Below are 12,508 nucleotides of genomic sequence, written 5' to 3'. Positions count from 1 at the left end.
ACCCAGAGCAGCCCCCCGGCAGATTATTCGAAATTCAAGTGTACTTAGCGGGCCGTGTTTGTCAAGATAAGAGGACGGCACACATTGTAACGTTTGGTTCACTCGATGTAGAACTTCGCTGTGGGCACCCAGGATTGGGGGTTCGCTCTGGGAGCGCCGGCCTGCTCCCCAGGCTACCCCGGGGCTGCATGTCGCCCCTCTGGGGCCCCGGGACCCAGACCGAGGCGGAGAGGGCTTGCCCTGAGCAGAGGGGCTCCCTCCGCCCGCCCGCGCGGGTGCGGTCGCGGGCCGGGACTTACCCTGCGAGGCGCGGTCGGTCCCCGCAAGCCGGCCCCGCGCAGCACTTGCTGAGGATGGCCACTCGCTGTGCGGACCCTTGGCCCAACCAGTGTCTGGTGAGCGACTTGGGCACATTTCTGAGCCTGGTTCCCCGCCGCAAAGAGAGTGTCTGTGACACTGCGCTGAGGCCTCAGCCGCTTCCCAGTGGTACTCGCTGTGTGTCCAGCCGCGCCTGGCCTTGCAGAGCGCGGCCCTGTGACCATCAGCTTTCCCCCCCGACGGAAGCAGGGTTCGCGGGCCCTCCCGGACCAACCCCGGACGCACTGGAGCCGCTGTGGCCCAGGGCCCACCGGCCTCCCATCTCAGGGGGAAGGGGCCTTAATATTCAGGGGCTCCACGAGCCGCAGGCGGAACCCTGGGAGCACCCCAGGCCCACCTGGCACGGGGTGACTGGGCCAGTTCGCTTAACGTCCGCTTCCCCATCGGTAGGACGGGTGGACGTGCGGGCGCGGCCGCAGGGGGCTGAGGACCCAGGGGTTGACCGTGTCTGTTATTTAGGGCAGTGTCTGTCTCCAGGTGAGCGCCACGTTAAGTGATGGCTGTTGTTCCACGAAATCATCACAGGAATTCACGCGCAGAGGATTCAGAGGACAGTGCGACCAAATTAGGGGCAATGTGCACATCTCTCTAAGTTGAGTGTTTTGGTTTTTTAATTTCAAAGAGAGAGCATGAGTAGGAAGGGGCAGAGAGAGAGAGAGGGAGAGAGGGAGGGAGGGATTCCCAAGAAAGCTCTGTTCTGAGAGTCGAGTCCCACTTGGGGCTGGAACTCACAACCATGAGGTCATGACCTGTGCTGAGATCGAGTTGGTTGCTTAAAGGCCCGCGCCCCCAGGCGCCCCTCTGGTGAACAGTTCTGACCAAGCTCAGGGAGAAGGTTCTCGAGCAGGACAGTGGTTATGCTCCTCGGCTCTTCAACAGAGTCTCTGGGAAAGAACACGGGCCAGGGCCCGGCGCCTCCGTCACTCCTCACACCACTGTGTGAGTGTGTCACACTGTGTCACACACACGCCTCCGCAGCAGGGCCGGCTCTGTGGGCCTTACGGTCAGCCCCACGGCCTGTCCTCAGAAGGGCCCGCGCCAGTGTCCTGCTCTGCGCCCGGGTCGTGTGTGAAGTGGAACGGGATAATGGCGCGTGCCTGTGGAGAGGCTTCTGTTGGACTTTGGCAAAGCTAAGGCTATTCTTCCATTGACTCAACACCCCCTTGCACTCTCCGACGACTTTTTAAAAATTGCTACCTCTGCTTCTTTTGTTTCGATGTAAAAGAGAGACTACATCTACACCCGCCAGTTCAGAGCTTGGCGCATAGTAGGTGTTTACTGAATGCCCCTCTTTCCTTCTTGCCCTCTTATTGAAAGAATTCTTGACACTTCGCAGGGCACAAGTGTCAGGATACTTTTTTCTTTGGAATTCTCAGTTTTTGGATACTATTATAACAATAACCGTCATTATCTTTGCCTGGAAACACGTCCTCCCCCCACCCCCCATCCCCACTCTGCAACAGCTTCCTTCTCCTTCTAGACTGACCCCCCCGCCCCCCAGAGCCTGTTTCGTGCACAGAAAGGCGGCAGCAGCGGTCTGAGACAAGTGACCGATGCTCATCCCTTCCGGCTTTGTCGCCCCCTGTGCTGGCCGCTCAGCTGCCGGAACCGGTCGGAGGGAAGGAGCGCACCCCACTCTCCCTCACTCCTCACGCGCTGCAGCCGCAACGCTGCGGGAACGTGCACCGGCCAGGAAGGGAGCTCGACGTGAGGGCTGGCGCGCACATTTCCACCGGCCGGGCGCTTCCCGCGGAAGCGGCGACGGCAACAAACCAGCTCCAGCTCCCGGTATTCCGCGTCCAAGCCAAATGCTCCTACATCTGCATTTAAAAGCAGCACTGCACCATATAAAGAAAAATGGATTTGTGCTAATAATTAACTTTACTTAGAACATTAAGTTGCCAATTTTAAAAACCAGGACGGGTGGAAAACGTGCAAGGAAAAAGTTTTATCTTAGCGCCTCTAAGGGCACTTTTCCCCTTTTTGAACAAGGGGCGCACGTTGTCATTCTGCACGGGCTCCAGGAACTCCGGCTGGCCCTGCGCTCAGGCCCCACCAGCATGTGGCCTGCTCAAAGCACAGCGTGGGGGGCTGAGGTCAGGGTCCCGCCTGAAAGCCCAGCCACGGGCCCTGGAGACCTGCAGTGACTTACTGCACCAGGAGCCCCGCTGCAAGGGACGCTGCAGCCCAGGTGAGCCCACACGTGGTGAGCCCAGCACACAGGCGGCCCTGATCGCCCCCCTGGCCGGGTCCCTGACTGGCCCCGAGGCCGACTGAACTATCGTGAGCGTCTATAGGTAGGTAGCAGACAAAGCTCTATGGAGAGGGGGAAAAAAAAAAAAGCCAAGACTCTGAAACCAAAGTTGGGGGACCAACTATGAAACCTTGTCTTGTGTGGAACTCTGCATTTGTTTGTGAGGCGTAAGTTATTTCAACTTCTACCCATTCCTAGAACTCAACACTTGAAACACGTTAAAAAAAATGAATTTAGGGGCGCCTGGGTGACTCAGTCAGTTAAGCTCTGGCTTTGCCTCAGGTCATGATCTCACGGTTTGTGGGTTCGAGCCCCACGTCGGGCTCTGTGCTGACAGCTAGCTCAGAGCCTGGAGCCCGCTTCAGATTCTGTGTCTCCCTCTCTCTCTGACCGTCCCCTGCTCGCGCTGTCTCTGTCTCAAAAATAAATAAAAAACATTTAAAAAAATGAATTTATCTGCAAAGAACCAAATTACTTTTATTTAAGAAAAGCAAAGTTTGAATTTGGCAATAAGACCCAATTGTCAAATTTAAGAAAATGGATTTTAGTTAAAAATTAAATCAGAAATCATATTTCATACCTGAATCTGAAGCTTTTAACTTCTCCGAGCACAGGACACATCCATACGGTTCCTCCCAGGGACACAGGGGTGACGCCGAAGTCAGTCACTTCAAACTGTAGCTGTTCCACTGATCAGCTATGCTTTCCTGACTACACTGTAGTCTTCTTAAAATGAGATTTACTATTCATAAAATCATGCCATCTTTCTTTAAAAATTTTTAATGTTTTATTTTTTTTTACATTTTTTGTCTTAAATTTTGAGAAAGAGAGAGAGACAGTAAGAGCAGGGGAGGGTCAGAGAGAGAGGGAGACCTAGAATCTGAAGCAGGCTCCAGGCTCTGAGCTGTCAGTACAGAGCCCGACGCGGGGCTCGAACCCACGAACCGTGAGATCATGACCTGGGCTGAAGTCAGATGCTCAACCGACTGAGCCCCCCAGACGCCCCTTGTTTTCGAAAGACAGAGCATGAGTTGGCAAGAGGCAGAGAGAGACAGAGACACAGAATCTGAAGCAGATTCCAAGCTCCCAGGTGTCAGCAGAGTCCAACATGGGGATCGAACCCATGAACTGTGAGGTCATGACCTGAGCCAAAGTTGGACGTTCAATTGACTGAACCACCCAGGTGCCCCAAAACATGCTTTTTTAAAAAACCAATCTCAATAAAATATAAAAATCAATCTAAATTTGAAACTCAATTCTTACAGATTGGAAAATCACTGCTCTCATACTTGAGCACATCACCTCCCTGTTAAGACGGACAGGCCTGGGGTCGCTGACGGAGGCCCTACAAGACTCCGTGGTCCCACAGCCCGGCATGAAAACATCCAATGAGCCGCCGTGTGGGTGAAGCCAGGTCTCCAGCCAGTCAACTTCACGGGGGGGCGTCTACACTGTGATAGCAAGTTTCAGCACGCTTACCTAACCAGCCTTCTGCAGGTCAGTCCTCGGGCTTGAGTCACCAGGTGCGCCTGGGGGCAGCCCGCGCCCCTCACCACACACGAGGGCACGGTGACCCCACACCTTCGTGTGGCAGCAGGGGCCCAGCCCTGGGGACACAGAATCCTGAGCAGGGCTCCCAGCCCCAAGGCTACAGCTGTGCCCTTGAGGAAGTTCTGACTTTACAGAGTTCCTCCCTGCACGGAATTCCCAACTCCTCTCATTGGTTTTGTTTTTTTTTTGTGTGTGTGTTTTCCACTTTGGGCGATGAAACAAAATCAGGGCTTAAAATAAACAGAGGGTGGTCCGCTCCTGAAGGCTCGTCTCTCCGGTGGATGTCAAAGTCCCAAGAACACTTCCCTTGAAAGGAAGTTACCTCCTGCCTGGACACGCAAGTCCAGAGGAGTGACCCGCCCATCCCTTCCTCCAGGCGGCCCTTCCGGAAGCATGGCCCTGAGGGCGGGGGTTAACAGGCCACCTCCCAATGGCAGCCACCCCTCGGAGCCTGGAGCGAGCGGTGCCAGCTGCCTTGGAGATTGAACCACCCTCCCCAGCCCCACAGGCCCCACAACGAGCTCCATTTTACCAAGAAGCTCAAGCACAAGGAGGCAGCTTCACAGGCAGAGCTGGGCCGTGTGCAGAGCAGCTGAGCCCCGCCCCCGCTCCTCCAAAATATCCGGAATCACATAAACCCTCCCAGGGCACCTCGCTGAGCCCCGCCCTCCGCACGCCCCCCCCACGGCTTGGACAGGACAGCACCCCAGTGACAGTCCCCTAACCCTGTGAACCAAACCGTCTCTCAAGCACTGGGAGCAATCTCTAGGATTTGTGGGCCAGAGAGAGGATTTCGGTACTGACACAACATTCCTACAAGGGTAGGCTCATTCTGATTAGCAGGCTGGCTCTGGGATTGCTATGGAACCCCCAAGATCAGTTCAGCCCAAGAATCGCTTGCCTTGCTCCTAAAACGTACCTACTAGTTAGGTTAGGAACAACTAAATCCCCGTATGAATGAGATCCCTGACCTTCCCCATGACCCGCTGGGACCACCACCCCTCCAACATTCCTGGAGTCAATGGAGCCCACGACGGACAGAACAAAGTGACAAGTCCCCAAAAACCCTGAACACTCACCCTGACTCAAACTGTGATGCTTAATCACGGACCAAGCATTGCGCAAGAGTCGCCCGCAGGAAGGGGAGGTCATTCTGCATTGCCCGAGCACCTTATCCACCACCTCGGCCAGGTCAGTGGTTCCCAAACTGGGAGGTGGGCATTTTATTTAAATGTGCGTCAGGGAGAAAACTACCTTATCAGATCTGTGACAACCAAGATATTCTCACTCGAGACAAGGTGAAGTTAAAAGGTGACTTGCTACCAGGTGGCACTTGCAGACAGAGTGAAAATCACAAAGGTTTCGCAACGCGTTCAGTGTGGGACACCGGACCCAAGGGGATGAGGCGCTTCTCCCCTGGGGTTCGCCGCATCCCTGCAGCTGAACAGAGTTTCAGTTAGAATTCCATGTCCGTCTACATTTTAGAGGTTTCTCTTACGCAAGGATTTCTGCTTTAAAAGTTAAGTTGTTCACGGGCCGATGCCCAAAGGAGCCCATCCAATCACACGCACCGGCAAGGAAAGCCACCATGACAGGCGTCCTCCTCCGACAGGAAGGCAGCCGTGACCACCCAGGATTTTGTGCAGACTGCCCTTCCCGACACACAACAGACGTCAGCTCTCTCCCCTACACAGAGAGGGCGAGGCAGCGGCCGGCCCCGGGCCCCGGGGAAAGGCTAACTTCACCAGACCTGCACGAGCTCCCTCTGGCCCCTCATGGACACTGCAGACTTCTGCACCCTTTCCTATCTCCAGACGCTTCCGTCAACCATCCCGACCAACAAGCTGGGCAAATCTAAGGAAGACAACACGTGCCCTGGGCACCGATCTACGAACCCAGGAGGGGAATTCAGCCACCTGATCAAGGCATGCCCAACACAGGCCTAATGGAGAAACCATTTTTGAAATATGTGAGAGTCAGGATCAAAACCGTTGAAATTGCCATGGCCCTCAGGATGCTCCCAGCCTACTTAAGGGCTAAGTCAATGCTTTCAGTATAATGACTAAGATCAACTGTGGTGCTTGACACAAACCGACGACGTGTGCTGTCACCCCCCGCCCTCCGGCTGTCCTGCTCGTCGCGGAGAACGCGAGGGCGACACGCTCCTGAGAAATCGGCTTCCCCCGACCCGCCGCTTGCTGACACGCCGCTGGCGCTCCCAGAGACGAGCCAAGGCTGCAGGGCCCTGCGCCGCGGTGCGGGCTCACCGGCGCCTCACACAAGGACGCTGCGGGGGACATTTTTCAGTTGAATTTTTCCCAGCTGTAAAGAGATCTTCAGCCACGGAGGGGAGCCACTGGGCTGGGCTAGGAGCTGTTCTAAATGGAATTGTGGATTTCAGACAGCGCCTCAGAGCTGAGTTTTCCGAAGCCTGCCTATTTCTTAACTGCTGCAAGGTGCCCACGTACTATGAAAAAGAAATTTCAAGTAGGTTAATTACTACATGTTTAACATCATTGTAAAAACACACTTTTTACACAAGCATTTTTAACTGGATTTTGAGGGTGTTTATTGCATTCTGTTTGGTGGAAAAAACAAAACTTACATATATTTAGCACAAGCTTGTGAAACACACGGAGCGTAACCGGGCGAGCGGCAGTCTCTGCCCCTCGCCCACCTCTGAGCGCGGAGACTTGAGCGGCCCCGCCGCACCCGGGCCTCTAGTTCTCTCCTCGCAGCACCGGCAGCAGCTCTCCGTTGTCTTTCAGCTCCTAACGAGGAGAACAGAAAGCAACAACGTCTGCGGAGGTATGAAAACGGAACCGTGAACAACCACAGCCTGCATCCGTGTCGGAGCACCAGAAGAAACACTTTGCTGGATTAAAACTCCAGCCCCCTGCTCACACCGAAACGAACTGTGACGTCATAAACTCTGAGTGCACCGTCAGGTTACAGAACTCAAGTTTTAAAAGGCGTCCCCAAACCGACAGATTGTTCAGCACTAACGAGCACAGCAAGTCGAACAAAACCCCCGCAGCCCCGTGGGCGGGGCACCGGCTTCGCTGCTTCCACCAGGCTGAGAAGGCGCAGGACTAGTGCCCAAGTGTAAACCTAAGGGCCAAAACCCACTGAAAAGACATAAAAATCCAGAATTTTTGTGTGCTATCTTTCAGATTTAAAATCTGGAACACAGCCATCAAATTTAAAATATGTCAACAGGGGCGCTTCGGGGGCTCAGTCGGTTGAGCGTCTGACGTCGGCTCAGGTCACGATCTCACAGTTCGTGGGTTCAGGCCCTGCGTCGGGTTATATGCTGACAGCTCAGAGCCTGGAGCCTGCTTCGGATTCTGTGTCTCCCTCTCTCTCTGCCCCTTCCTTGCTTGCACTCTCTGTTTCTCAAAAATAAATATTAAAAAAAAATTTTAATGTGACAATAAAATAATGACATTTTCTAGCTTAAGATAAACATTTAATTTGATGTAATTTTGAAGGTTCTTACTAAGCAGTGTGAATATCCATCAATAAAACCACTAAAATCGGGGCGCCTAGCTGGCTCAGTCGGTAGAGCACGTGACTCTCAATCTTGGGGTTGTAAATTCAAGCCCCATGTTGGACATGGAGCCCACTTAAAACACACACACACACACACACACACACACTAAATTCCATGTGACTTCTTGTCTAGTTAAACCCTAACAGGTGTGATTCTGTCTTATAAACTCAGAACTCAGTGAGGTCTTGGGATCCTCTACCATAAATCCCTTCCTAAGCACACGTCCTACTGCCCCAGAGGCGCGGGCATGACTTTCCTGAGCACAGGAGCTGGAGGGCAGGAGGCCGTGCGGCTCCTGGAGAGGCCCGGAAGCCTGCAGGTGGGATCTGGCTGGCCTCTATCTCCTCTACACCCGCGTGCCCTCACCTGCTGACCGAGAGCAAGGGCGCTCGGGGGGCTGTGAGGGCGGCCTAAGCACTAGGCAGCCGGTCTGGCACACCGGGTTGTCCCCCTCGGCGCCACCTCCGCAGCAGTGATCACGTGACCTCACGAGCGCTACTCATTAGCTGCCGTTCTTCTCAGGACGCTGTGCTGATGAGTGCTGAGTGGCCGTGTAAGTCCCTTATTTGACCAGTGGGGTTAACCCGCCTGGCACACTGTGACAGCATTTCCCCTGAACTCAAGATGAAGAACCGTGCTCTGTGACGGACCAAAATGGCAACCTAACAACTGTCCCCAGTTACCTTCTTGGGAGAAAATGTCACCAATATCACAGATTTCCAGATGTGTGTTTTTAGGAGAACATCAGGAGTCCCGTAACACCCTATGATAGGCCTAAACAGAAGTTGCCTGCACAGCTCGGCTTTAGAATTAAATGAGACTTACGGGTCGTTATCCTCCCAGGACTTAGCAGTGGCTAAGGTGCAGGCTGTACACCACTCAGGAAGCACCGGCTCAGGGGGATTTGGGGTCTGAAGATTGTGTCCGACAAAAATAAAACATGTCTAGAACACAACAAACGCAGACCTAGTTTTGTTGCTCAGGGCTATTCAAGAGCTACGACGTTAGGCCCGTTCTCCAGGACGGAGACAGTTTACCAGTAACAGCGCCCGCTCGCCGCCTGCAGAGGCGCCGCGGCCAGGAGCAGCGCAGCACACGCAAGAGGCGGCAGTTACGACTTGCTGTACCGCCTGGCCAGAGCCGGGCGAGGGCTGGGGGCGGCACTGCAGCGTCCCCGACGGACCGAGCTGAGACCCGCACGGCGCACACGGGGCTCGCAGGTGCCAGCGCCCTAAGAGAAGTCCTGCCCACCGACAATTCACGGACAACCAGTTTGCTTACAGCGAACTGAACAAGTAAGGGTCAAAGATGTGTAAGAAAAGGTGTCGCCTCTAAACTCGCTTACCGCCCGGCAGAGCTAACCAATTCCCTAGCGTGTGAGACCGAGCTGGACACGGCGAAGGCCCACAGCAGCCGCACACGGGTCTGTCAGGGCCGGGCTCGGGGGCCCCAGGTCTGTCACCCGCTGATGGAGCCGGGCAGCACGGGTGCGGGGCTCCTGCCGTGGCCTGGTGCTCTTCGCCCCGCCCCCCGAGTGCACGCAGGGCAAAATAACACGAACAGACAACACAGCGTACACATAAAAGGTCGGGAGAACTTCGAGAACAAGGGCGAAATGTTTCTGGCTTCGAGAAATCTATGTACGATTTGTAGACAAGAAGGGCCCTGAAGGACACAGAAAACACGTCGCTGTGGAACACGCGACACATCCAGAGCCGAGGGGACGAGGAAAGAGAGGCGACAAACACTGAAGACAGTCCTACCAGAGTTAGCAGCGTGGGGGGGGAAGATCGCGGTTCAAGCCTGGCCACACCCAGAGGTCTCAGGGCACCAGGGGACAGTTCGCACCTTAGCCCCGGCTCCTCAGAGATGAAGGAGGCTGTGCCGAAGACCAGGGGAGAACGGAGGCCCCACAGCAGGGAATGATTTGGCGGGGGACAGGCGAGCACAGTCTGACCCAACAGGGACAGTGGGAGGACAAGGCACTAGGGACACAGAAATGGTAACACTGGGCGGCACCTGGGTGGCTCAGTCGGCTGACCATCTGACTTGAGCTCAGCTCACGATCTCATGGTTCGTGAGTTCAAGCCCCACATGCGCTCTCCACAGTTCAACACAGAGCTGTGCTGTCAGCGGGGAGCCTGCCTGATCCTCTACGCCCCTCCCCTGCTCATGCTTTCTCTCTCAAAAATGAAAATACACATGTAAAAAGTAAAAGTAAATAAAAAAAAGAAAAACAAAAAACATTTTAAAAAGAAATGTTAACCAGAAGTGAGCCAGAAGTGACTGGACAGGACACCAGATGAACTCCAACCTTACCTTAACAATATCCAGACCTCCAACAAGCTCCCCTTTCACATAGAGCTGAGGGTACGTGGGCCAATTCGAGAAAGTTTTTAACCCCTGCCGAACCTACGGAAACAACAGGAGCTCTGAAACCTTACTATTAGACCCTAATGAGTAAAACTAAATGCAAAGGATGAAAAACATAAAACAGAGAACTTACTTCTTCGTCTTCCAATATATCAAATGTCTCATATTCAACCCTACAAAAAAGGAGAGAACATTTTAAAAAGAAATAGTTTTATTAAACAAAAATTATAAAGCCTACTTAGTTTAGAAACAGGAAAAGTAACTTGTTTTGTTGCTAATGACATTACCACAGAAAATGACCTCTCTCAACCTGTCATGGAGATACAGATTTATCTGGACTTTTCTGTAGACAACACTGGGTTAGATAGGGCTCACCAAGCTTTTTCTGAAAGCCACAAACACACAGACTCTGCAGGCCAGTCTCTGCATCACACAGAAGCAGCCACGCCCAGCAGACATGAGTGGGTGCAGGACAGAAGTAGGTGGCCAGCTGCAGTGTGCCAAGCCCAGGCTGTGTACCCCAAGTTTCCATGAGTCTGTCCTTAATACTCCGTTCCCAGCCCTCACCCCGGAGCTGCTGCTTCTGACCTACTGGGAGCTGTTCAGGGAGCAGGGGGGGCAGCTCTGACGTCCACGACGGCTCACGGACACCCGGGCTGGGCCGCCGGCTCACTACCCAGGACAACTACACCAACAGACGCCACCTTATGGAGGTGTGCATTTCCACACGCACATGAACTTATGTCAGAACACACATGCTGTTTTCAATATGCATAACCCGTGACGGTGGGGTGGCTTCGTGCTGCATGATGAACTTGTAAGAATGAATGAGGAATCACTGCATGGAAACCCAGACATATCTAGTCAGAAGCCCTCACTGTCTGGGGGTGAAGGGTCGGTGTAAAGGGAGGACTGAACTCCCGCAGGGAACCGGGGGGTTACGTGCAGTCCCAAAGACTGGCCGAAGGAAATGCCACACAGAAAAGATAAAACCAAAACCAACCACCTTCCCAGGGAAATCTCACTCCGTCATAAACAAGTTCCCAAGAAAACTGCTCATGGTGCAGAAAACATCAAAACCATAAGACAACAGGATAAATCAGCACCAAGTACCAAAAACAGGACGATCTGAAAGCAAGAGAAGATTAAGAAAACAAGACCCAACGTGGTCTCCCTCCCGGCTGAACTAGAGGAGGCAGACCTCCGGGTCTGAAGGGCACGAGAAACACAACGAGCTGAGCATCTACGAGGGGGCCGAGAGGCCCGGGGGCCCACGCGCCTGCGGTCACGACAGCGCATGCCCCTCCTGCAAGTTCTGTGCGCACAGCACCTCCACGCCTCAGTGCACACTCGGCCCACAGCCCTGCAGGGCAGAGAAGGAAAAGAAGAGGGAAGGAATGGAGGGGAAGGAATAAAAATCCAGAGCTCTCTCCCCGTCCTGACAGCTCTCGGCGAGGTGACAGTCTATTCGAGGAGAGGACAGCAATGGGTCCCACGCTCCCAGTGCTCCCCCATCAGCAAGTCTTAGGCTGGGGGCCGTTATCCCCACAGAAGCCCCTCCGCTCCGGGGAGCTGGTACCTGCAAATCCAATCAGGATTAGACAGGTACCGGGTGACTGTCCACCGAACATACGAGCCGAGACGGCCGGTGCTCCGGCCTCATGGCCTTGTGACGGTGCACCCTGACGGGACACACTGTCGCTCGGGATAGGCGGACTGTGCATGTCACACCAGGGAGCTCTGACAGAAGGAAGACAGAGAAAGGGGGCCGTAAAAACTGATGACCAAAACCCAGCCAGTCTCTGCTCTGTCCTCGGGCGGCGTGGGGAAGGTCTGGCTAGAGACCATACGACAGAAGCCTCCCCAGACTCTCCTCGGTAAAATGTCACCACCGCCTGAAGAACGCCATCATCTTTCTTTTTCTGTCCCTAAAGCTCACTTAACCTGTGCTACTCAACGGACTACTCTCAGCCCGGCCCACAAATGTCTAAACATTTCAAACTCCCTGCCCCCTGACTTCAAAGAAGTGGTTAATCTCTCTAGAGCTATGGCTAGAATACTAAGAATATTAGAAAGAAGCTACTGTGAAATAAGTAAAATAATGATAATAAGCAAAAACATTTGGTAAACTCTATGGAACATGGACGAAGTATCTCCAAACAAGTGGTTTTATTTTTAATCAGAAAAATCAACCACAATTTTCTTATGTGGCATCACCACTGAGCAAAGCAAGAGCAGAGACACAGCGACTTAAGTGACCTGCTTCTGAGGCACAGAGCGACCTTCACATGGGCCCTGCGCATTTGATACGATGTGGAAAACTAGGATATTTTTTAAGGAAGTTAAAAACCTCTGATATATTTTCCCTAAAATATCTTTATGCACGTTAAAGAACTCAG

The 12,508-nt window shown here is 53.6% G+C and overlaps 1 protein-coding gene and 1 long non-coding RNA gene across 2 annotated transcripts in view; one reads left to right on the top strand and one right to left on the bottom strand.

The window, feature by feature from the left end:
• The first annotated feature begins 3,905 nt into the window (after positions 1 to 3,905).
• The window catches only part of LOC115286019, a 32,829-nt gene continuing 24,226 nt past the window's right edge, over positions 3,906 to 12,508 (top strand). Inside the window, exon 1 of the long non-coding RNA XR_003905823.1 lies at positions 3,906 to 4,129. This is a non-coding gene — a long non-coding RNA (uncharacterized LOC115286019). The remainder of the gene's footprint in view (positions 4,130 to 12,508) is intronic.
• GLRX3 (glutaredoxin 3) overlaps positions 6,728 to 12,508 on the bottom strand; it is a 30,954-nt gene continuing 25,173 nt past the window's right edge. The window contains exons 10-12 of the mRNA XM_029932803.1: positions 10,243 to 10,282; positions 10,056 to 10,148; positions 6,728 to 6,954 (exon numbers count right to left, since the gene is read on the bottom strand). Of these exons, the coding sequence (XP_029788663.1) occupies positions 6,904 to 6,954; positions 10,056 to 10,148; positions 10,243 to 10,282 (184 nt within the window). The 3' untranslated portion in view covers positions 6,728 to 6,903. The remainder of the gene's footprint in view (positions 6,955 to 10,055; positions 10,149 to 10,242; positions 10,283 to 12,508) is intronic.

The sequence above is a fragment of the Suricata suricatta genome, chromosome 2, assembly GCF_006229205.1.
Source record: "Suricata suricatta isolate VVHF042 chromosome 2, meerkat_22Aug2017_6uvM2_HiC, whole genome shotgun sequence".
Classification (NCBI taxonomy): Eukaryota; Metazoa; Chordata; class Mammalia; order Carnivora; family Herpestidae; genus Suricata; species Suricata suricatta.
This window is presented reverse-complemented; position numbering and strand designations above follow the sequence as displayed.